The 24920-nt window shown below is 40.1% G+C and overlaps 1 protein-coding gene across 2 annotated transcripts in view; it reads right to left on the reverse strand.

Moving 5' to 3' along the window:
• The window catches only part of COG2 (component of oligomeric golgi complex 2), a 45254-nt gene that overhangs the window by 11153 nt on the left and 9181 nt on the right, over nt 1-24920 (reverse strand). The window contains exons 2-16 of one of the 2 annotated variants that reach the window (XM_084828110.1): nt 24025-24186; nt 22473-22538; nt 21473-21575; nt 19710-19790; nt 18897-19000; nt 17654-17762; nt 17242-17421; nt 16680-16804; nt 12484-12610; nt 11516-11655; nt 7567-7628; nt 6055-6206; nt 5623-5823; nt 4695-4767; nt 3748-3890 (exon numbers count right to left, since the gene is read on the reverse strand). In XM_084828110.1, the coding sequence (XP_084684236.1) occupies nt 3748-3890; nt 4695-4767; nt 5623-5823; nt 6055-6206; nt 7567-7628; nt 11516-11655; nt 12484-12610; nt 16680-16804; nt 17242-17421; nt 17654-17762; nt 18897-19000 (1416 nt within the window). In that variant the 5' untranslated portion in view covers nt 19710-19790; nt 21473-21575; nt 22473-22538; nt 24025-24186. The remainder of the gene's footprint in view (nt 1-3747; nt 3891-4694; nt 4768-5622; nt 5824-6054; nt 6207-7566; nt 7629-11515; nt 11656-12483; nt 12611-16679; nt 16805-17241; nt 17422-17653; nt 17763-18896; nt 19001-19709; nt 19791-21472; nt 21576-22472; nt 22539-24024; nt 24187-24920) is intronic. The other variant, XM_084828109.1, reaches the window with a different exon arrangement.

Here is a 24920-nt window from a genome sequence, read left to right on the forward strand (position 1 = left end):
ACTGCTGCTTGTCAGGTGTTCAAACATGCTAGGTCAGGGGAGGACAACCTTCTTTGGTCTGGGGGCCAGAATCCCCCCTGGACCAATCTGGCAGGTTGGATGATGTCAAGGGGTGGGCCCCTGACACCCCACCCTCTTGGCATCATCTGCTTCCACCCCACCCATGTTTCCTTTCTCCATGCAGAGAGATTAAGCTGCAAGTGGGGGGGGGGGGGCACCTGCACAGCCTTTTCGGTCTAAGAGGTCTGCTGCTGTACAAATGTTACTATTTTTATTACTGACTGCCCTGAGTGCTTGTTGTTGTTGTTCAGTCGTTCAGTCGTGTCCGACTCTTCGTGACCCCATGGACCATAGCACGCCAGGCCTTCCTGTCCTGCGCTCTCTCCTGGAGCATGCTCAAGTCCATATTCATTGCATCAGTGATGCTATCTAGCCATCTCATCCTCTGCCGTCCCCTTCTCCCTTTGCATTCAGTCTTTCCCAGCATCAGGGTCTTTTCCAGAGAGTTTTCTCTTCGCATTAGGTGGCCAAAATATTTGAGCTTCAGCTTCAGTATCTGTCCTTCCAGTGAGCACTCAGGGTTGATTTCCTTTAGGATTGACTGATTTGACCTCCTAGCAGTCCAGGGGACTCGTAAGAGTCTTCTCCAGCACCACAGTTCGAAAGCATCAATTCTTTGGCGCTCAGCCTTCCTTATAGTCCAGCTCTCACAGCCATATATTACTACTGGGAAAACCATAGCTTTGATTAGACGGACCTTTGTTGGCAAGGTGATGTCTCTGCTTCTTACTATGCTGTCTAGGTTGGCCATAGCTTTCCTCCCAAGGAGCAAGCGTCTTTTAATTTCATGGCTACAGTCACCATCTGCGGTGATCTTGGAGCCCAAGAAAGTAAAATCTGTCACTGCTTCCATTTCTTCCCCTTCTATATGCCAGGAAGTGATAGGGCCAGATGCCATGATCTTAGTTTTTTTAATATTGAATTTCAAACCAGCTTTTGTACTCTCCTCTTTCACCCTCAACAAGAAGCTCTTTAGATCCTCTTCGCTTTCTGCCATTAGGGTGGTATCATCTGCGTATCTGAGGTTGTTGATAATTCTCCCAGCAATCTTAATTCCGACCTGTGATTCATCCAACCCGGCGTTTCTCATGATGTACTCTGCATATAAGTTAAATAAGCAGGGTGACAATATGCAGCCTTGTCGTACTCCTTTCCCAATTTTGAACCACTCGGTTGTTCCATGTCTGGTTCTTACTGTTGCTTCTTGATCCTCGTACAGGTTTCTCAGGAGACAGGTAAGGTGGTCTGGTACTCCCATCACTTTAAGAATTTGCCACAGTTTGTTGTGATCCACACAATCAAAGGCTTTAGCGTAGTCAATGAAGCAGAAATAGACGTTTTTCTGGAATTCTCTGGCTTTCTCCATGATGCAGCGAATGTTGGCGATTTGATCTCTAGTTCCTCTGCCTCTTCGAAACCCAGCTTGTACTTCCGGTAGTTCTCGGTTCGCATACTGCTGAAGCCTAGCTTGTAGGATTTTGAGCATCACCTTGCTGGCATGTGAAATGAGCGCAATGGTGCGGTAGTTTGAACACTCTTTGGCGTTGCCCTTCTTTGGAATTGGAATGTAAACTGACCTTTTCCAGTCTTGCGGCCATTGTTGAGTGTTCCAAATTTGTTGGCATATTGAATGCAGCACTTTAACAGCATCATCTTTTAGGATTTTAAATAGCTCAGCTGGAATACTGTCATCTCTGCTAGCTTTGTTGTTAGTAATGCTTCCTAAGGCCCACTTGACTTCACTCTCGAGGATGTCCGGCTCAAGTTTAGTGACCGCACTATCATGGCTATCAGGGACATTAAGATCTTTCCTGTATAGTTCTTCTGTGTATTCTTGCCACCTCTTCTTAATCTCATCTGCATCTGTTAGGTCCCTGCCTTCTTTGTCCTTTATCATGCCCGTCTTTGCACAAAACGTTCCCTTGAGATCTCCGATTTTCTTGAAGAGATCTCTAGTCTTTCCCATTCTGTTGTTTTCCTCGATTTCTTTGCATTGTTCATTTAAGAAGGCCTTATTGTCTCTCCTTGCTATTCTCTGGAACTCTGCATTCAGTTGGATATATCTTCCCCTTTCTCCCTTGCTTTTCGCTTCCCTTCTTTCCTCAGCTACTTGTAAAGCCTCATCAGACAGCCACTTGGCTTTCTTGCATTTCTTTTTCTTTGGGATGGATTTCGTTGCTGCCTCCTGAACAATGTTACGGACCTCCGTCCATAGTTCCTCAGGCACTCTGTCTATCAGGTCTAATCCCTGAAATCTATTCCTCACCTCCACTGTATATTCATAAGGGATATGATTTAGGTCATACCTGAACGGTTTAGCGGTTTTCCCTACGTTCTTCAATTTAAGCCGAAATTTTGCAACAAGAAGCTCATGATCTGAGCCACAGTCAGCTCCAGGTCTTGTTTTTACTGACTGTATAGAGCTTCTCCATCTTTGGCTGCAAAGGACATAATCAATCTGATTTTGATACTGACCATCTGGTGATGTCCATGTGTAGAGTTGTCTCTTGTGCTGTTGGAAAAGAGTGTTTGCTATGATCAGCGTGTTCTCTTGGCAAAACTCTATTAGCTTTTGTCCTGCTTCATTTTGTGCACCAAGGCCATGCCTGCCTGTTATCCCAGTGATTTCTTGACTTCCTACTTCAGCATTCCAATCCCCTATGATGAAGAGGACATCTTTTTTTAGTGTTAGTTCTAGAAGGTGTTGTAGGTCTTCATAGAACAGATCAACCTCCGCTTCTTCGGCATCAGTGGTTGGGGCATAGACTTGAATTACTGTGATGTTGACTGGTTTGCCTTGGATTCGTACTGAGATCATTCTATCATTTTTAAGATTGTACCCCAGTACTGCTTTTCCCACCCTTTTGTTGACTATGAGTGCTACTCCATTTCTTCTAAGGGATTCTTGCCCACAATAGTAGATATGATGGTCACCTGAATTAAATTCGCCCATGCCTGTCCATTTGAGTTCGCTGATTCCCAAGATGTCGATGTTCAATCTTGCCATCTCATGTTTGACCACCTCCAGCTTACCTTGATTCATTGATCTGACATTCCAGGTTCCTAAACAACATTGTTCTTTACAGCATCGGATTTTCTTTTCACCACCAGACACATCCACAGCTGAGTGTCCTTTCGGCTTTGGCCCAGCCGCTTCACTCTTTCTGGCGCTACTTGGAAATACCCTCTGCTCTTCCCCAGTAGTATATTGGACACCTTCCGACCTGAGGGGCTCATCTTCCGGCGTCATCTCTTTTAGCCTTGTGATACGTTCCATGGGGTTTTCTTGGCAAGAATACTGGAGTGGGTTGCCATTTCCTTCTCCAGTGGACCACATTTTGTCAGAACTCTCTGCCATGACCTGTCCGTCTTGGGTGGCCCTGCACGGCATAGCTTATGGCTTCACTGAGTTACGCAAGCCCCTTCACCACAACAAGGCAGTGATCTATGAAGGGGGCCCTGAGTGCATTGCTTAGTAAATACAAAATTTACTAAGGGAATAAATTGTGGATGGAGTGGGAAGAGATGTAGGGGACTTTTTCTGTCCTACAGAAAGGTGACGAAAGAACTGATATAGATGAAGCTACTGTGCTCCCTTAGAATGGGGGCCATCAGATGCCAGTTGGTGAGGAATACAGTCTACACTATCCATGTGAGAATTTATTTTTAAAATGTGAAACACGCTACCTTATTGGTTCTTCTATACAGCCTTGGGATTTCTAGAGCACTTTTCAGGCAACTGAAGCAAGAGTCAGTTAAATCCTGAATTATCTTATTGTTTAAGGTTGGCCAGCAACCCAGTAAAGAATCCTTTGAGTCTTCCAGTGCTCCTATTAAGAAAAAAAAGTGTGATAAAATCTGAGCTCCAGTTCAGTCCCAAATCTACATATATTTTTTAACTCCCTCATTTCTTCCACAAAATGTAATGAACAACAAACGAGACAGATACTATTTATTATGCTACATTTACAACTTAGGATGCATGTATATTACAATATTACATTTCATATTCCCATAAAGACTTGGTGCAGATGTTAAAATGGCTCCTGACCTGAGTATCCAATGGGCTCATGACTCTTCTACCCTCCTCTCTCACATCTGAACTCACTTTCATTTTAGAGGTAAAGTGTGATGTTATGCTTGCACTGGCATTTTTGCTACCCCACAGTAAAGCTAAACCAGTTTGCAACCATGGTCAGAAGTAGATTTGCAAACTGTGGTAGTGAAAAACTACCTGTGCAGGTGTAATGCTACATCATAGTTTGCTCCCAAAGTGAAGGGGGCGGGGAATTCCTCCACAATGGTGGAGGTGGGAGAGAGAAGAGCAAGCCAGCCCATGAGCACTCGCAATTTCCAAACCCCAGACTGCTGAAAGAAGGGTGCCACAGGCATGAAATTCAGTACCATATAGAAAGGATGGGAGAAACCACAAACATTACCTTCAAATCCACTCCCTCAAATTTTGGTGAATTTTCTTGAATTCAAACCTCTCTCTACTTACCAGTTTCGCTCTATTAGATCTTTGCAAAATTATTATTATTATTATTATTCCCTGGTAGAATATGTTCACTGGAAGGTGAATACATTCTAAATATGTAACAAGAATATATGCAAATAACTGAATTCACTTTTACCTGAGATGCAGTCTATGTTCTTGAAGCCCATTGTTTCTAGTTTTGGTTTGATAATTTCCATCAGTTCAGGAAGCTGAATGAAAAACAACATGCAGACCATTATGTGTATATTTGAATACATTTTCTCAAGATCTTCAAGTCTCCCGTGCTTTAAAGAGAAGTTTCTTGTGTGCAACAGATACATAATTTTTCTGCCACTTCCACTCCACACAAAACCACCCAGGGAATCAACCAGGCGAGTAAAGGATTTTGCATTCAATGCCCTATACCACCTCAGTCCTCCAGGCAAAACTTCTAGAATTAATGAAACAGTTTTATTCAAAATAGCATATTTGCTCCTTGAAGCATTTTATTAACTTTCAATAGAAGAACAGATTAAAAAGTAAAATCACACTCAAAACAGACTGTATAGCACATCAACAAGCTATGAGATTTGGGTTTTGAAATTGGAAGATTATCATCTTGCTGAGGCTGAAAAGGCTAAGCAATCAAAATTTACACTGCCAATTGAACACATAGCTCCAACATGTCCAGCCCAAAGTTTCACAAAATAAAGGGCAGCTTTCTATAAGGTGTTGTGAAAAACTGAAGCAGGAGCCATGAGCGTTAAGAACTGGTGGCTGTTGAGGGGCTGAAAATAATAATCTTCATGACACACTGCATTCACTGAATTGATCTGTGGGTTTCTCCTGCAGCTACTCATGTTTTAATCGAGGCAAAAGAAACCTCCGTAAATCTAGTCTCCCACTAATACCAAAGACATTATGGTACTTTCTGCATTTGCAATGAATATTTATGCAGCATTTATAGAGTTGGTATCAACACTCTTATGTGGACTGCCCAGAACATCCATGCTAATCCTTGGGGCACTGGGAGTGGTATCTGTTACTGAATTAGAACCCTATGTAAAACAATGAAGTATACTAACCCATTCCTGAAGGTGATCCAGATCTGCAGCAACAAGCCCAAGCTGAGTGGTGGATATGGAAGGCAAAGGCTGAGCATCTGGGCAAGAGTCATTCCCTTGTTCTTCAACAGAGCTTGGGTTCAGCGGGGATTCTTTGCTACTACTTGTTAATGTTTTCTTATAGTCCTTTGTACTTTTGTTAGAGATGGGCCTGAGTAAAAGCTGTTCCGTAAAAAACACAACACACACAGCAGTGACAAAGAGGTGTATGACTGACATACAAACCAAGTTGTGTCTCAGTCCATCAAGACGATTACCTCACTTGATAAAGTTACAGTTACATATTACTGGGCTTGTCCTAACAGGTTTAAGCAAATTCTTAAAAAATCCCAGTATGAGGCTTGAGAGAAGCAGAGCTATAGAACCATGAGAGAAGGCGGTAGTTTTTCTCACCTCATTAATAAAAAATGAGTAGCGTGCTACAATCTGCAGTGAAAGCTTCCACAGGCGATGTGCTAATAATGGTAGAAATATCTGAGCTGACCAACACTTCTGCAGACTTGCCCATGCCATGTGTGTAGCCAAGAGACAATATGAACTTCCAGCTGAAAAGAAGGAACAGGGATAGCTAAATTAGTAGTTATGATCCAGGATTGTACTTTAAATACACATTTTTGTGCATTACAACTTTGTTCGCCCCCACCCCCAAATTAACCTGATATTAGACAAGATGCATTACCAATGTCTTTGAATACAATGCTGCTTTTGTTCTCTTATATCCAGCCCAACATCCACAGTTGCCTCATAACCTCTGTATATTTCAATGCAGTCTGCACCAAAGCCTTGCACAAGCCTCACCAAAATGAAAGCATTGCTCAGCACCAATTCTTGATGGATCATACTCAGCACCTAACTGCAGGTAAGCGGTAGGCACAGTTTATGGATATGGGCTAGCAGGGCTCATATTGTTGAGGAAGGGGAAAGGAAGGAGGTACTTGTTTCCTTAATAACCAATTAGTTTTGATAGAGAGGGCTGCCTCTCAGTGACTGGGTTCAGACAACATGATAACTCACAATCAAGAGTGGTATATGAGTTGTGTGGGTTGTCATTGAACCACTGGTTGTAGCTGAAACATGGGTTATCATGTTGTCTGAACCCAGCTATGCTAACAAACCATGGCTGTTAACTATGAACACCACATAGTTGACAACCTAACAACAAATCTTGGGTTCTCCTCATGGGTTGTTTGTGGTTAACAAGCCATGCTTTGTTAGTGAGGCTGGGTTCAGACAACATGATAACCCACGTTTCAATCACCCATGGTTCAACGACAACCCACACTCAATCCAAACTCAACCCTTGAGTGTGGGTTATTGTGTTGTCTGAAACTAGCCACAGGCAAAACAATGCTAAGCTACAGATGGGGCACATTTTCTCTTATTTCATTGGATCTACATGGAGATAGTGTTGTTTTTAACCGGTGGGAAACCTTGCTGGTCAATTCTCCTTCCACTCATACCCCATTAACAGAAACAACGCTAACTCAACATTTAGGTTTATGTCTAAAAGCATTTTCCTTTCCAGTACAATTCATTTTTCTTCATTCGGAGCTGAGATGTTCTGCCTTCTGATGAATCCTGCTACACATAAATTCATCACCACTACCCAATTTCTGGCCATTGCAGTAGACAAGATTTCTCCTACAGATGATGTCATTGACTAAAAGTAGAAAATATTCCTGAGGAGAAATAATTATTCCCTTCTGTTCCTCCTTAGAGACTGAAGAAGCAGAGGCGCTGCTCTATTTTTGTAGCATAACTGAAGTAACCAAGATCTCCTTACTACAACATGACAGATATAATTGTGAAGACCTTTAATGTTATAATAGAAAATGAATATTTGTCATTCATTAGCAAAACCTAAATGCATTAGCTATGTATGCTAATTACAGTGAAGAACTTTACCTGGAGCCTCTTCTAAGCCATCAGATAGGGCTGCTTCTAAGGCCCCTGCTATTTCTCTAAACCTAAAAAAATAAAATTGTATCCTCTGTGACACTCCAGTAAAAAGTATTACTTTAAATTTCTGTCTGGCAACTGAGATAAAATTGCCCCAAATACATCTCAAACTCAAATACCACAGAAGTCTCAATAAAAGAAAAAAGGACCTTTGTGGTGATGGTGCCCTGGTTGCAGAATGCTCTCCCCAGAAAGGCTCACTTGGTACTCACATGATAGTCTTTTTTAATGCCAGGTGAAGACCTTTTTATTTTCCCAGGCATTTTAATCTTAAGACCTCTTGGTGCCTTTAGTTCTGCTGTATTTATGTTTTGCTGGTGTTGGTTTTATTTATTTTAGTTTACATTGTGTTTTATTCTGTTTTTATTTCTCACTTGTTTTAATCTTGATGGGTTTGAATTTTATTGCTAACTGCCCAGAGAATGTCAGTTATTTGGCAGCATATAAATACTGTAAATAAAATAAAATGTGTATATTATAAATAAACCCCACTATCCCTCCACTACCATTTTTGAAGCATACCAAGCCTCATGCCTCTTTGGGTGGGGGTTTGGAGTACGGAATTGATAGCCATGCCACAAGAGGCTCCTGGGATGGGGTTTCTGGGCCCCATCTGGTCAACCCCAAGTCATGCATGCACATTGCTAAACAGATCCTGGAACCATCACCACCTGTTTGAAGGGCCAGGCCATTGCAGCCTTATTGCCAATCTCAGTTCTTGCTGCTAAGGTAAAAATTAATGCTGGTAGATTGCAACACCCAGGGAACAGATGGGGCTGGTGGAGATAGGGCAGTGAGGATGCCTGGCTTCAAGAGGCCCCTTGAGAATCCCACCAAGCTTCTGGAAAAGGTTGTCAACCCAACAGAAGTGGTCACAGATTTTCCTAGTCTCTCCAGTTTTCATCAGAACTTTCATTATCTACTTAAAAAACAAGAACTGTGGGTTTTTTCAAACTGCAACCAAATGTAATGTTATATAAGAGGCAAATATAGTACGGTTAAGAATCCTACAGTGAAAAAAAGTACTAATTTCTGGAGATGCAGATAACATCCTATATTCCTCAAGAAATGAGTTTTTATTTTTACACTGAAGGAGCGGAAAAAAGCAGAGAATATAAGAACATAAGGCGAGCCATGCTGAATCAGCCCTAAGGTCTATCTAGTCCAGCGTTCTGTTTACACAGTGGGCAACCAGCTGCCTGTGAGAAGCCTACAAGTTGGATGTGTGCCCTAGTTCTTAGATTTGCTTTCCCTACCCTATGGCTAGGTCTTATGACCGTGGTACCAATGATTTTCAACATGTTTGCTAATAGACACTGGCACAAAGTTCTGCAAACAGTTCTAGGAATAGAAATCAATAGTTCTATTGATGCCTTGAACATTTAACAAAAGAAAGAACATAAACTTCCAAAGGTACTGCCACAAACACTGGCTGACAACCAGCCAATTTTCTTAGAAATATAATTATTCAAGATAAGCAGCTTATAAGCTCACTTCTGTTTAACAAAACATATGGTAATTACTACCAATTTCTCTGGAGGAAAGCCACAGACTACAAATGGCACAGGTAAGCCCACAGTAAAGACAAGAGTTTCAGACCTCTTCCTTCGAGCAGGAGGTTTGGTTACCCTTACATAGGTCTTGTTGCTTAGATTTAACTATTTAAAGGGCTACTTTTCATAAGTACTGCTTCATTTCTCTTTTAAGTTGGACTGTCACCCAATTAGAAAAACTTAGTTAGCCATATGAGTTCTATTCAATCAACTGATCAATTAAATTTGTATAATGGGTAAAACAATAGTTCTGAAGCAAGAAGCATCATTTCTTAATTTTAAATGAAGGACACACCATCTTAGAAGAGTATTTCCTCCTATCTGAAAATATGTAGCTTGCCAACTGCAGGTTTATGTTAGGTATTTTATAAATATATAAAATATCGAACATAAAAACATTTAAAATCAGCTGTCCGTTTAATGGAGGGGGAAGACACGACACCGTTGTAATCATTGGAATTTTTTAAATCCATTAACCAATTAATCATTGCAGCTCTACTTAGAAGGTCTTGCAGGGAATCTCTGAATTAATGCTGTATGCATGAACTTATTTAATATTTATATATTGCACAACACCCATGGTACTTTACACTTTGTGGAATGCCCTCTCCCTTGGTATGGGGGAGTGTGGCATGTTCTAGGCACCAGTTAAAGACCTACTTTTTCAACCAAGCCTTCCCTGACTGATTGTGCTACTAGTTTGATTGTTAACTCTACAATTTTAATGTTTTAATTGAGGATGTTTATCTTTTGATTTTAAATATTTTTATCTGAGATGTTTTGTATTTTCTGATTTTAAATGCTTAACTGTGGTTGGTAACGAATTTTAAATTTTTATGTTGTAAGCTGCTTTGATATGTATTTTTAGTAATAGTCAAGTGGTCTGTAAATTGATTAAGGGCACACTGCTATGCATGTTTAGACAGAAAAAAGTCCTACAACTCCCAGCATACCCCATCAATCTATGCTGGCTGGGGGATGCTGACAGCAGGACTTTTTCTATCTAAACATGCATGGGATTGTGCCTTATAAGAGGACAGATCTATGCCCAGTAGATATTACCATCTATTATCCTGGTGAAACAAAAAGTGAAGGAGAGGGAGATGGAGGCAGGGGTAGACAGATGAAAGAATAATCAGACAAGTTTCATAAACTTTCTCATGAGAGGAAAAAAATAATAATTCCAAAAAATTACAACACTTAGGAAGTGATCCTATGGCCGCTAGTCAGCGGCTAGACGGCCATAGGATATGTGGTTTTCCAGGAACTGACCTTGGATTCCGTGCTCCAAGGTCGGTTCCTGGAGAACTGACCTTCCCCCCCTTCCGTGCTGCCTCACAGGCAGCCCTGTGTTCCGTGCTCAGAAGAGGAGCACGGAGCGGCCAAAATGGGGCATTCTGGGGGGCGTTCCAGGGCGAGGAAAGCAGAAATGCTGGTAGACATATCCTATGTGTCATCTGGCAGCCTCCTGCCCCGCTCTGCCTTCCCGGGGCTAGACAGCCGAAATAGGCAGTCTAGCCACAAATGCAGGGTTGGAGAAGCACGGAGGGAATGATCCTCTCCGTGCTTCTCCTGCCCTGCATTGGATAGGTGGTCACCTCTGAGTTCGGAGGCAGACGCCTATCCCCATAGGATTGCACCCTGAAACATTTACATAATGACCACTAGGGGAGAGGGGGGGAGGAGAATATTTCACAGTTATCCAGTCTAGAGCACGTGTGTCTATAGTATTTTCTAATTAAAAAAAACTAGATCAGACAGAAAGAAATACAATTCTTGGTACCTCCATCCTAGGCGGTTGGGATACTATGCTACTAAAATGCCTGGATGGGAGGCGTGGGAACTCTAAATAGGCTGCATTGAGTTCCAGTACGGAAAAAAGGCAGGATATAAATGCACAAATAAATGAATATGAAAAAAAATCTAAGTAAGTAAAAATGCATGGCTTATCACAAAAATATACAGAATTTTACCAGTTCTTCACATTCTAAAGGTGTAGCTCATCACAGTAAAATTAATTGTTAGTTACCAAATAACCAAATATGAGAAACGAACCACATTCTCCCTCATAGTAGAAAAACTGACAAAGAACTAAGACAATTGTGAAGTTTTATAAGATTTGAAAACTGATCCACACCAGTTCTGGGCGACCTGATAAGCAAGATGGTGTAGCATAAGTCCATAACACCTAAAATGTGGAAATCTTTGGCTCTTACTATGTTTTCAGCAGGCAGCAAGCAAGGGCATCTTTCAAAAGACAAATCTTTTTACCCTAACTGAAGGGTTCCAACTGTCAAAATGTGCACTTCAAGACCCCTTAAAATAACACTCAACATACTGACCTTATTTGGAAATAAACAGGCAAATTCCACTTATCGTTAAAGCTCTGATAGGAGGGATGCGACCTTAGTCTTTTCACGCTGGCTTGGGAACCACACTGCCGTTCAAACTTTCTTACAAAATCCATGCTTATAGTGTATTTCTGAAAATGGAAAGTATTCAATAAGCTGCATACCAAACTTCTTTAACAGATGGATACTGAAATAACATGGTGCAGCGTTCCCTAACCTGGTACCATCTAGATGTGCAACTCCTATAAATCCCAGGCAGCAAGGGAGTTGCAGTCCAACCCATCTGGAGGGCACTAGGTTGGGGAAGGTGTTTAACATAGTGCCATTTATCTACTTTATCCTCTTTTGAAATCCATGAGTAATTAGGAACGGAATTGGAAAATTCACTCAGCTTATTTTTCATAATAAAGGGAAAACACAATTTCCAGTGTTAATTATTTCTAAGCCCATACATATTTACGCAAAACTAAGTTCCACTGAGTTAAATGGGAAAATGGAAGCAAGGAAGATCACTGTGGGGGCTTGTAGGGCAAATTGTGTGGAACCAAAAGATACATGCTTGTCTTTATTTCCCTTTTTAGTCTCTCCGCCCCCCCACATCTTAATTCATTTTTCTTCATCATATCTTTCTGTTTTTGTGCACCTCTTTGAGGTTATCTTTTGAAGAGCTTGATGACGAATTATCTAAGAGTGGAGATTCTGCATTAACAGATTAGGTAAATAGCCTGGTACTGAGGCAGACCATATAATGTTTGCTCAGGATCACTTTATGTTACCAAATATACACCTTACATCAGAGTATCTGCATAGAAATTGCAAGCTATTACACGGTTGTTAGTTGCTGAGGTTGAACATTTTGTATTAAAGCTTCCTTTTCCAATTTATCTACTAATCTAGAAGGTTTGTACCCCTTGGTTCATTGTGTCAAAGATATAGTCAATATACATATTTAAAGTTACCTCATGAAATGCATCTGGATTCCCAGGATTAAATAGTGAAGGCAATTTAACTTCTAAACCACGAACTATTTCTGGCCACACGGAATTAACCAAAAAATCATATCCAGGAACAGTATTCCCCTTTTCACTGCAAAATTAAATTGATATTTCTCTTATAAATACGATTAATGAAAATAACAGTATTAGCAGTAATTATACTAAAGTGTCTTGCACCATATACCGCATAAGGCTTCATAGCATTTCAACAGTAGAATCTTTCTACCAGTTGAGTGTTACCATGTTTTCCATTTGTGATACTTGCTAGTATCATCATATTAAAACCAATTAATCTCTCCTACTACAAAATGCATAACTATTTAATGTATGTGTATTGTTTTTATAGGACTAGAGAGATTTACTTTACCTAGAAAATATACTCTAAAATCACTTTCGGCTCAGCAGTGAGCAGGCATGTGGGGCAGAGGGAAAGCAAGAGCCAAAGCAGATGTGTAGGTAGTGTATGGCATATACCATTTAGGCCACAGTTTATGGCTAGGCCATATTACGCCACATACTACTCTTAATGCAAATACAGGATAATTTATGGGGAAGAGGTCACTGACCAATAATTCAAATAGTCTTAAAAACAGGACAGAGCCAATAATACCCAGAAATCTAAATAAAACGTGTTGGTGAGCATTGTCACCAAAAATTAAGGCTAAGGGTGCTTTTAGACCCTAATCCATTTATTCCTCTTCCAACACAGGTCACATGTGAAATTGCAACTGACTTTTTACACTACCAGAGGTATTGTGCTTTTCGTGTGAACCCCCCCTCCCCCCACTATTCCATTCACCTTAGATAATGTTACATAGCCATGGAGGGGAAGGGAAGGTACGATTTATTTACTCTTTTCTTCCTGTTCAATCTTTTTTTTAAAATCACGCTTCTGTCTCTGCTACCTCCAGACTCCACTCTGCCTACTTCCTTAGTTGGTTAGACCAGCCTGGGCCTTGTGCTGGCAGAAATCCCAGCTGAACTATATGGATTGCCCAAGGCAGGAGCTGCTGCCTGGAAGAAGCAATTCTCTTCCTTCTCTACTCCGTGCAGAGGAACTTTTGTTTGCACCAGCAGGGAACAAAACAGAGTGTGTAAGTATGGGGCGGGGGGGAGAGCCTGCAAAAATGGGAGGGGCCATAACTCAGTGGTAGATCACCTACTTTGGGTCCCAGATTCAATCCCTGGCATCTCCAGGTAGAGCTAGAGAAGAATCCTGCCTGACACCCTGGAGAGCTGCTGCCAGGCACTGTTGACAATACTGGGCTAGATGGACCAGTGGTCTGATTCAGCATATGGCAGCTTCCTCTGTAAGGATCTCAAAAACAAGAAGAGATTTAAAGAGGCCCCAGCTGCTATTTCTCTCTCCGCTCCCTGCCCAAAAGCAAAACAAACAAACAAAAAACCTAGAGTGGGAGAGGTGACAGAGACAGATAATTCACCGGTTTAAAACAAGGTTAAGGGAATACTTGTGTTCGTCCCCAAACAAGTACTAATGTATAACTATTACTAAGAAACAGCTTGATTTTTTAAAACCCACATCAAATATCAAAATTGCACAAGTAATAAAGGAAATTTAAAAAGAATACTTTAAGATCCCTTCCTAGGACCTTTCCTTGAACTATTTCTCTAGTCCTCTTTCAAAAACACTTATGTGGGCAGCTGCTAAATCAGGAGCCAGGATTTCTGTCTGCAGGTGGCTTGGGATGGGTTAACTAGCCAGTGGAGAATGAGGCAAAAGGGAGACTGGAGACGGCAGAGACAGAGGTGGAAGCCCCATATCTCCACTATGAGGAGAGGCTTAATTAGTGACTCTAACCACAACAGCTCTTGAAATGGGGGTGAGGGGACCCTCAGGGTAGGATCTCATAGGAAGAGGGCAGGCGAAAATGGGAGACGTATTCTTGCACAAAAGGCACCAAGCTGGTTCTAGGCACTAGAGCAAAGGATAGGGGAAAAGGTGTGCAAAGTGGTGATAGGTTCACCTATCCAGTATGTAAGTGCACATATAACACTACGCTGCTTTGAAAAGTCGGAAAACTAGCACTAAGGCTGTCTACACTTGTAGAGGCTGTGGTGCTCTCCGTTGCTTTTTTTTTTTAAGCTGGATTTTCTGAGATCTAAAAAGACACAGAAGGAACATGGGGAAAACACAGCAGGTCAATCATTTGATGACAACATTGTGTGGATGCCTCGTAAAAAGTGAGTGAACAAGAAGTGGCAAATCCAGAGAAAACACCGCATTTGGAAGTACCCTCAGTTCAGAGCATGGAACTGGATATGCAGGAAGGTCTACTGTGTACTCGAAAATCATGGACACTCCAGGAAGACATAATTAACAGTGAGGAGAACACACTACAAGGCAAGCGCATGAGTGCGGCTTCTCTTCTCAATAGACGGATGTGTAGGGATGCCATACTCAATCTTTAACCAAGCCAGGACATAGACATGATGGGGCAGCTAAGCCAGCCCTACTGCCACGGAATATGTGTTACAGTGAGTGAAACTGATAAGAATTCATTGTATTTCATAGGAATGTTATTCCTACTAATCTCAGTATGCCAACTGTAAGTGATCAGTAATAAATGTGACTAATTCTATGTGTGTGTTGTGAGATAACTATGAGTAATGTATTGTATTCTTGGAAATGAAAGAAAGCTACCATGTGTGGGTCGGTCAAGTACAGAATGCAGTAAGTTGCTTAGCTTACCAGGGAAGCCCTTATCTAGGTGTTACTGGTGTCAATACCAGACTTGGCTACATTGAGAAAAATAATAGCAGTATGAACAGGTCCGAAACCAAAGATGAGGTCATTGACATCATAGGGGTTATAACAGCAGGCATTTGATCTCATTGCCCAGAGAGATCCTGGGAGAACGAGAAGCCTACCAAACATGATTACCTAAGCCCTGCAAACCATGCTTGCTGGATAGGTAACTATAAGATCTTAATGATGGCTGCTTTGTTGGTTGAGAGGAATAGAACTTTAATTTTACTAAGGAATACGCTAGCCACAATTTCTATTATGCTTCTAATCATCCTAATTGCATTCTATGTAGTATTGTATTTTGTTTGTTTCATCATTACATAGCTTTGTTATTTTCTAATACTGTTTGAGCAATAAAATATATTTCGTGGTACCACTTTGTGGTATTTGGCTTGAGAGAAGTTTCAGAGACTGCAACTCGTATAATTTAATTTTTGATGCCCAAAACACTCAGCTGGATTCATAAATCTGCTGCTGAGTGGAGTCTGTCCCTATAGCTGCAGTTTTCTCTCTTGGTCAAGTGAGCCACAAACACACTTGTTCAAGTTTAGAAAATTAGTGAGTCAGATGGAGTGGGAAGACGTTACCCATCTCAGTACCATTAGGCAAAGGCTGAGGAGCGGAGGGAGGCAGCAAGGTGTTGGGGGACAGAGCTGGGTTAGCCCCTTTTGATGTTCAAATTAGATGCACACCACTTATTATATGAATGGAAGAACCTAGTGACAAAAACGTAGCTGCACCAATTAAATCTAGTTTTTCCTGCGACAGAGAAGAAGGAACTTTTCTTTTTGCCAGAATTCTATTTTTTTAAATGTATTTAGCATCAAATAAAATATTAGAATTTATTTTGTATTTGCTATTTCGGACATTTGAAGGCAGGGTGAGAAAAAATAAATCCTATATAGTACCAGTTTATCACACCACAAATATTAAGAAATTTCTCTTAAGATTAAACCTATTGTGGGATTAAGATAATTAAAATGTTCACAAAATATGAAGTCAGACGAAAAGCATCACAATCCCACTGGATTGTGCCCTAAACTAAGTGAAGCAAGAATGCAATCAGACCTTTTCAAGATGTGATGTGGTTAACTTATTAGGGCTTTTTTGGAGACACCACAGACATAAATATGGTCTTTGAAATGCTACACTGGATGTGAAAAGAATATTTAGACTAATTATTGTTCTCATTTGTTAAAAATAGCAACATTTTCAATAAAAATATTCTCAGCAGGCCACAGCATATTTATTCCCCACTGCAGGATATAGATTACTGCAGTTTTCACCATGGGAATCAGGGATTCTGCTCACATCATTTTAAGTATCTAGTTGTTTAAAAAACACACCCTACAACAGCGGTTCACAACATCTAGCAAAAGAAAATTTGTGTTACCTTGAGATACCTCCCCCTGTTACTTCACGTAAGAGGCGGCAATGGAGAGGAACAAACTCCAACAATTTTTTGTACATGGTCTGGAGGCCATTAGGATGAGACTGAACATACTGTTCTACAATCACCTGTCAAAGAGCATTTTCAAATCAAATTCAAGCACCATGCAAGAAAAGAGTTCAAATGCAAAAATGAATAAGACTCCTTGCACCTACAGCCCAAAGTCAGTAATTACTGCACAGGCACAGCGATGCCCAAAATGCTATTTTTTTAAAATAGGTGTACAACAGCTAAATCAGCTTTCAGTTTTTATATGCGATTTTAAATGTGTGCACAATACGCAGCCTCACAATGTTGTTATGCATTGTTGCCAGTACTCTGTATATACTTATAGCACCAAACATTTCTGAGATCTAGTGACAAATATCAAATGACTGTTCTGTTCTGCTCTACGTTTCTATGATTTACTGATTTCTGATAAACCAGAAAGAGCACTAGGAAAGTTAGACACACATTCAAGAACATAATGCACCTTTCCGAGTCAGTTACCTCCAGCGTCTCTTACCTCATCTATGTATGGTTTCACAAGCACTTCACCAACTAATGCTTCAGCATCCCGTGTTTTGTCTATTGTTGCATAGGTCCGCAAGCAATGGCGTATTATGTCAATGTTGGAAGTCTGAAGACCTTCTAAAAGGAGCCCTTCCAGAGATTGCTGCAACATTGCTGTTATTCCAACTATACGCTATGATTTGTTTTTTAAAAAAAGAATAATTAGCTGCATTGGAATAATTATTAGCAAGATCCCTGCATATTAATCTCAAATATGTTCCAAAATAAGAGCATGAGCATTCATATAGATGGCTCCATTCACACTTGTTTAAGAAAGTTGATTATGTATAAGATCTACAGCAAAATAGAGAATTATATTGCTGAGACTTTTTTCTGTGTGTGGTAAATCAAGGCAACATACTTACTGGTTTCAGCTTGTCTAAGAGTGGCATTCCTTTACTCTGTACTGCATGAAATTGTAACTGGTTGAACTCTGTAGCAATTCGCTCTAAAATCTGTCCGGTCAGAAGTGGACTTGCAAAGGAATGGGCACACATAAGGACATAATTTTAATACATAATGGAAGTACATAATCCTAATCCCTTTACTCCCTCTCTCTCTCAAAACCTGTTCTGAACATTTTGTCCCAACTCCAAACATTTAATACGTAATGGTATGACCGTTACATATGGCCAAAGAACAGGTCCTGTGATAGGGTTAAGCAGTTAGGAGGGAACCACCTTGAATCTTAATGGCTGAAATCATCAGGGCAGGGAAAAAGTTCAGATCTCACCATTACAGTATCCTTCAGCGTGCTCGTTTTTTTCTTCTATGTAGATGGATGGCTGCCACTCATTCATATAAGGAAGAAATGTTCTCAAATGCAGCACTTTATTTTAATGTTACAGAAAGGGAAAACCCTGCTCAAGACCCCCAACAATGGGTGGCCCAGTCTCCAGCAACAGGGACCATGCAACATGTCTATGGTTGGTCACATGCATTCAAACTAGTTTTGGACCAACTGGTACAAATCAGAAAGATATGATGGAGGTCTTGTGAAAACAAGCAAGGAAACTGACATTTTCAGACTTTTGCATTTTTAAAGGATTGACTTATAACACAGCCCAAGCTTTCAGAGGCTATGAAAATGTTCTAGTCTTATGTCTTTTTCACATGTTATATTTTTCTAATATTGGTATCACAACATGAAAGCATGTATAGTGTATGTGCCATCATACATGAAGAAGGCATACATGTCTGTTTCACTGACAATGGGCCAATCATAGCTTTCCACCAAGTATACAGGAGATGAAACAGACATATGCATATTTATTAGATGGGATGCCCACCCTATATATGTCTCCCATATACAGAAGCAATAGCTATGTAGGGAAAACATCGTGACTACAGCAGTCTTTTATTGATGGTCACAAGATTAAAACAACTGAAGAGATCCACAGCCTCAACCTTCAACTAATTTACTCCAAAGAAGTCCTATGATAATCTGCTCCACAAAAAGATCTGCTAATTGTAAAATGACATTTGCTATTTTGTCATTATAATATTACAACAAGAGCAATTAAGAAACTGATAAATAGATCTTAAAGAAAATACATAACTAAGCAAAAACAACTTGCTGAATGAAAAAATCGAATTCAAATGCCATACCTGCTTACTTCTAGTGATGATGTTTCTTTAGAGTTTTGGGAGTGTAGAATTTTCTCAATTTTCTCAACTGACTTAATAACTTGAATAAGTCTCAACACACACATCTGTTTAAAAAAAAAAAGGCAAACAGAACTTATCATGTTGAATCTAAGCTATTTTATATGTAAGAAATTTATCATTCAACCCAATGAGTAGGGGAACTCATTTCTTTTTTTTTCTAGAGATGAGAGTTAAAAAGTGTAGGTACTATGTTACAATGTGATCCCTGAAGTGCACTACTGTGCCAAAGTGACCCTCACTTCTCCATGCCAGCTGAGCTACAGCAATGGTTAGGAAGTTAGTAATTGAACCCAGTTCCCAAGTACACCTGGTGTTTGCTAGCAGGGAGGAGAAGATAAGTTGTGTCAGAGCTGCAGCACATTTTGAAGACAGTGCCCTTAATTACCACATTCAAAAGGATGCATAAGACAAAGCATACAAGGAATCAGAACCCCAAATCCTATGCTTTACTTTAAGAATATGATGGGTTTTGCCCAGGTTTACCATAATTTAAATCTGAATGCACATTCTAAGTGTAAGTGGGAGATAGTTTAAGAGTAAGACAACATGTAAGAAGTAGGAATGCTCTGATTTTCTAATGAGGCAAATCTGGAATTATAATTAACTGACCTTTTATTTCACTGTGTTGGAAGACTGCACAAAGTGCCCCCCACAAATTAATTATTAAGATTTAACATGGTATATACATTTTGCTTTTTAAAATCCATTTTCCTCTTTTGGTGAAAAAAATGGAAATAAATTTTCCTGCAGTACCTTTTTCCTTCTGATATCTTCTTGTTTAGATAAACATTCATCAATTGCTCGAATTCCTTCACTGACACATGACTTAAGACTCTGGAAAAAATAAAAAGGATACACTTTTTAACATTCTGCTTCACAAAACAACTATTGTTTTAAAATGTTTTGCAACTATTTTAAAATGATAGTTCTCGCAACTGACAGCAACTGAAAAGAAAAACTACTTTTCACACTACTTTTCCTTCCAAATAAGCAAAAAATTCTATGCATGTACGAGTTACTACTTCTCCCACACTGAATCACATCTCTTTAACACCACTTTAAAAAGCATTATCAAGAACATAAGAAGAGCCATGCTGGATCAAACCAAGGGTCCATCTAGTCCAGCACTCTGTTCACACAGTGGAATGAACAAGGGTATTCAAGTCCTCAGAAATATATCCAAAGCCAAATCTCAGTTGATAGATGCTTTCTATTCATGATAGATGCTTCAGCTGGAGCTCCTTCCCCGGCCCAAACATGGATCCCAGGGAGATGCTTAGCTCCAGGCTTTGCTATAGTGCTACCTTTTGTGGCAAGGCTTACCTATGCTGGGCTACATTTGAAAAGAAAGGTGGACATGGTAAGCAATCACAGAACAGGCAACAGTGATAGTTGGTGGTAGACAATTTCCAAATGGGCATGGTCAGAGACAGACTCTGAACAACTGGCAATATCCTTCTGCTGGCATAACTTCCATTTGTCTGTGAGTATTCCTAAAGGCCCTTTCCAATATTATCTTAGCAGCTCGGGAACTACTGCAAGGTGTAATCTTTCAGTGGCATCCCAGAAACATCGAATGTCTGAAGTCATATGAGAAGAGCAGCCAATGAAGTGTCACTGTTCTTGGGAACTTGGTCAGCAGAGGCATGGGATGGAGCCACATTGTGGAGTTCTCCCATGTGGCTTGGGGCTATCATCCTTATTGGAGTGATGCATGTTGTGGTGACTTCTCCACTACTATAGTAATGTGGGAAGGGCCCCTTAGACATTTTGGATGGCAGGTCTGCCCTGGCGTTCTGCTTAGATGCATGATTTATGAAGAATGTCATCCTTTACAAATTCTATTTTTCCATTCCTATTAAATTCCAGCAGGACCAGTAAATTCTAAGTTTCCAAGCTGTGACTGACAGATGAAAGGAAGGCAGCTCCTGGAACACTGGGCAGATAAGTAATGAAGTTGCTAAAAAGAACCAACAGGTGAGGAGAAGTGGTCACAAAAGAACTCAGGATAATTAAATGTGACAAAGTTCAGTCTAAAGATGAGAAAGACAGAGTCCTTTAAGTAGTTTTCTTCCTTCAATTTAATCTCATTGGGGCCCTGTAGAATAAGAAATGTCCTAATACCTAGAAATTACTTTAGTTATCTTTGCACACTGGTGGTTCATAGACATTCCATCCTGTTTCTTTTATTTCCATTCATGAGGTCATCCAACTAATCTTGCATGCCTTGCTAGTTCTTAACAATACATCCTATTTTTAATATCATTTGCATATTTAATCAACATAGTCCTACTTTCATTCCCAACACATAATAAATTTAGGCTTATTTTTAATTGACTCTTCTTGCAGCCTTTAAGTTCTGCATTATTATATTCTTAAACATGAAAGCTTGCACATCTGAGAATAAAATAAATAGAAAGAATAAATAGAAGAATAAAATAAAAAAGAGATTTCTCTTTTTAAAAACCTGGTCTCTATTATGACAAAATTATGAACAAAAATCAGCAATAACCCACCCTTGCCTAGAAGAGCAGTTATCAACGCTGGCTCCCTTCATGGAGTCACTTACTCAAGTCTACTCTAGCGCAAGATGGAAGATGAAATATGTCTCTGCACAACCTAGAAGACACAGAAAGGCCACTGGATATAGTCCCTATACACTCCAAGCGACATTTGGTCTTCTCCAGGCACTCTTTATATTTTTAAGCTTTTTTAGTTTTCAGATGTTTTCTTAGCCATAAGAAAAGAATTACAAACAAAATTATAACCAGAGAGACTATAGATAAAAATCAGCCAGTCAAGAAGACCCAAAACTGGAAGAGCCAAACCGCAGAGCATATTTGTTGAAATCTCAATGTCTCACTAGGGAAACTCTCACTAGGGAAAACTTGAGGCTAGGAAAATTCTACCTCATTTGCCTATTACAATATTCTACAGTGCTGTTTTATTCTGTTCTAATAAGATAAACCTATTGGGGCAAAATTAACCCCAAAATACTGTTTAAATCCCAGCTTAGCAGTATTGGCTGCTTTCACCAAAATAGGTTTTAAAGAAATCATGCGACTGAAGTGCAATACTATGCACATGTACTCAAAGGAAGCACCACTGAGGTCAATGGGACTTACTCCCAGGTAAGCTTAGGATTGCGGTATGAATCAAATAAAGTATTTTAATAACCAGGTATTTACTCTTATAGAAAAAAATGAAATGATTTGTCTATAGATAACCTTGAAAGCCCATTTGACGTAAATTAAGTCAATAGTTGAGTAAGTAAACTCTCATTTCTACTAGTGAAATTCTTCTTTCTTTTTACCATACAGAATGGCTCTTAAAACATTGTTCCAAAGAAATGTGTTTTGTTTCAACATAGAATCCCTGGATTTCAGCACCATAAAGAATCTGTGCATACTGCTTAATTTCTTTTTCAAAAATCAGAGAAGCTGCCCTGCAAAACCCCATACGCAAATACTAGCTATTTCATAGGACTTTGACAAGAGAGGTTATTTCAGAACATACCATAACTTCCTCTCGCAGCTGTCCCAAAGGCACTGAAAGCTGATTAAGGGCTTTGTCCATGCCAACCTAAAGAAATTGCCAAAATATATTACGGTTAATAAAAGTTGAAACAAAACATACAGAAGCTAATACATCTGTGTATGTAAAATGTATTTTGTAACAAATTCTATTTCTATTGAAAACAAATGAACCCCCACCCCTCTTGTCTACAATCAGCAATCTACAATCAGGGATACAAGGATATCCCTGCTAGTGAGTTCTCTTGCTAGTATACTTAAATATATTTTCCTATGGGCTGGCTACCATTGCTGCAACACAAGAAATGGCACTCCTAAATCACTAGCTTGTAACCTTTAAAGGACAGTCTGCAATCCTGCCCAAAGTTATGTGTGAATAAGACTGCTGAAATCAAGGGGACATAAACTGTGGATATGAACTGATGGCAGTGTGTTCAACTACTATATTCTTATTCAAATATATTTCTAGACTTTTAAACAAGGCTCTTATTTTTAGTGCTTTGGAATGTTTTGGTTTTACTAGCTGCATGTCATGTTGTTTGATAAAGTGAAAATCTATTAGGAAGTCAAAGTTGTTGCTTTCTAACTTACTATGCAGTTACAACTATTTTGCAATGCATCTCTTTCACTGTCTACTTCAGAAGTGAAATGTTTACCCACAGGCAAATAGCAGGCAATATAAACTTGGCTGCAAACATAGCTTGTTTTAAGCTGTGAGCAAATGTCTGGTTTGTGGGGGCTGTACTGTATTGTGCACCCTAACTCTGTTGGACACAGGATGATTCTTTCCAAAAGAGTGCATTATCAAGTTGCAGACAGGCTGCTGAACTTTTTCTGGGTTGGTGCCAGGAAAGTCTCACTGAAAGCAATGGGACAGTTAGTCACAAGGCTAACTTAAATACTACTGATTTCAATGGGACTTAAGCATAAATGTATTTGGATCAGAACTGCTGTCTGCTCGTACAACCAGCTAAATGGGCAGTGTTAGACCTGGACCATGTCTCCAGTCAGCTTGAAAACTCACTTGATGGGGTGGAACAAGCCACTGTCTCAACCTAACCTGGGTCCCAGGATTATTTGAAGTTTACATATCTGTGTGCAGCCCTCTATTGCTCAAAAGAAGAGTTGGATGCAAATGTGATACGATAAATTTAAAAAGTGTTTTATGACCCCAGACGTATTTAACCTTCCTTTCAAGCACCTACCAATTGTCAGCAATAACAGAAGTGTTATTTTCTTCATATTATAGCTCAGGGGTTTCAATCCAAACTTTGTTTTGCCAGTCTCTCCCTCCTACAGACCAAAGCGGTGTATGGCACCCCCTTCTACTCTGTAGCACACTGCAGGCTGCTCAGCCATCTCTACCAGCCTCCCCACCATCAAGTCCTTCTCTTAAACACTTCCAATGCTTACTTAAAGTGTCAAGTGCCTCCCTTCTAGCAGTATAGTTAACACTAAAATCTTGGGAGTATATATTAGTAGTATAATTAAGCATTATATTAAGACCACATAAACCACTCAATTTGAAGATTTACCAGATTGGTGGAAAGATTAACAAAGTCCGCATAATCCTTGTTTATGAGTTCTATCATGGCTGTTTTAAGAAGTTTGTAGTAGAGCTCAAGATCATCCCGAAGCTCTTCCAATTGAACACGTTTTCTGCACTCAGACACAAAGTGATCGACATCAAAGTCTGGCTGCAAAAGGAACAGGTAAGAGAAATACAATGATTTAAGAAACTGTCCACCACACAAACTGTAATTCCTTTTAAAAGTAGTATATGGTTATATAATTTTCAAGTGTACCTGACAGACTGGCACATAACAAACAAATAAAACAGAGGTCCATGGGCTAGTTGAGACTGGCTTAAGCAAGGGACCTGAACCTGGGGCCTTACAGGGGAATGGAAGGGCCTTGGATCCAGCTGCAGGAACACTGCTGGAGGTAGATTTATGCCCACTGAGCTCTCCATAGGCATGCTGGGGTCTCCACAGTGGACATACCCACCCACCAGCAGAGCTCTTCTCTGCTGATGGAAGGTCACTTCTGCACCTTCCTACCCCCACCCCCACCCCCACCCCCCTGGACAACCAACCAAGGGAGTTAGGATTGCACTCTTAGTATTTCATTATTTAAAGTTATTTTGTTTGGTACTGTAAATAATTAGTGCTGTTCAAACATCTAATAAATATTCTAAGCTACACTATGCGGTGCCAGCACCTCTAGAAATACATCTGTGTGAATAAGTACATGTGACATTTTGGGGTGATCCAGGTTCTCATAGCTTAAAATGCAAATGGTGCAATTTTCAAAGATCTAAACATATCAAGTCACCCCAACCCCAAAGCCCATTAATTTCTGTTACATTCCACTGAAATCAGTAGGCTTCACCATTACATCAGTATGTTCAGGGTAGGTATTGTAGTCTTCT

This window comes from Heloderma suspectum, chromosome 1 (assembly GCF_057233095.1).
Source record: "Heloderma suspectum isolate Gila_16-S chromosome 1, 16-S_ref, whole genome shotgun sequence".
Lineage (NCBI taxonomy): Eukaryota > Metazoa > Chordata > Lepidosauria > Squamata > Helodermatidae > Heloderma > Heloderma suspectum.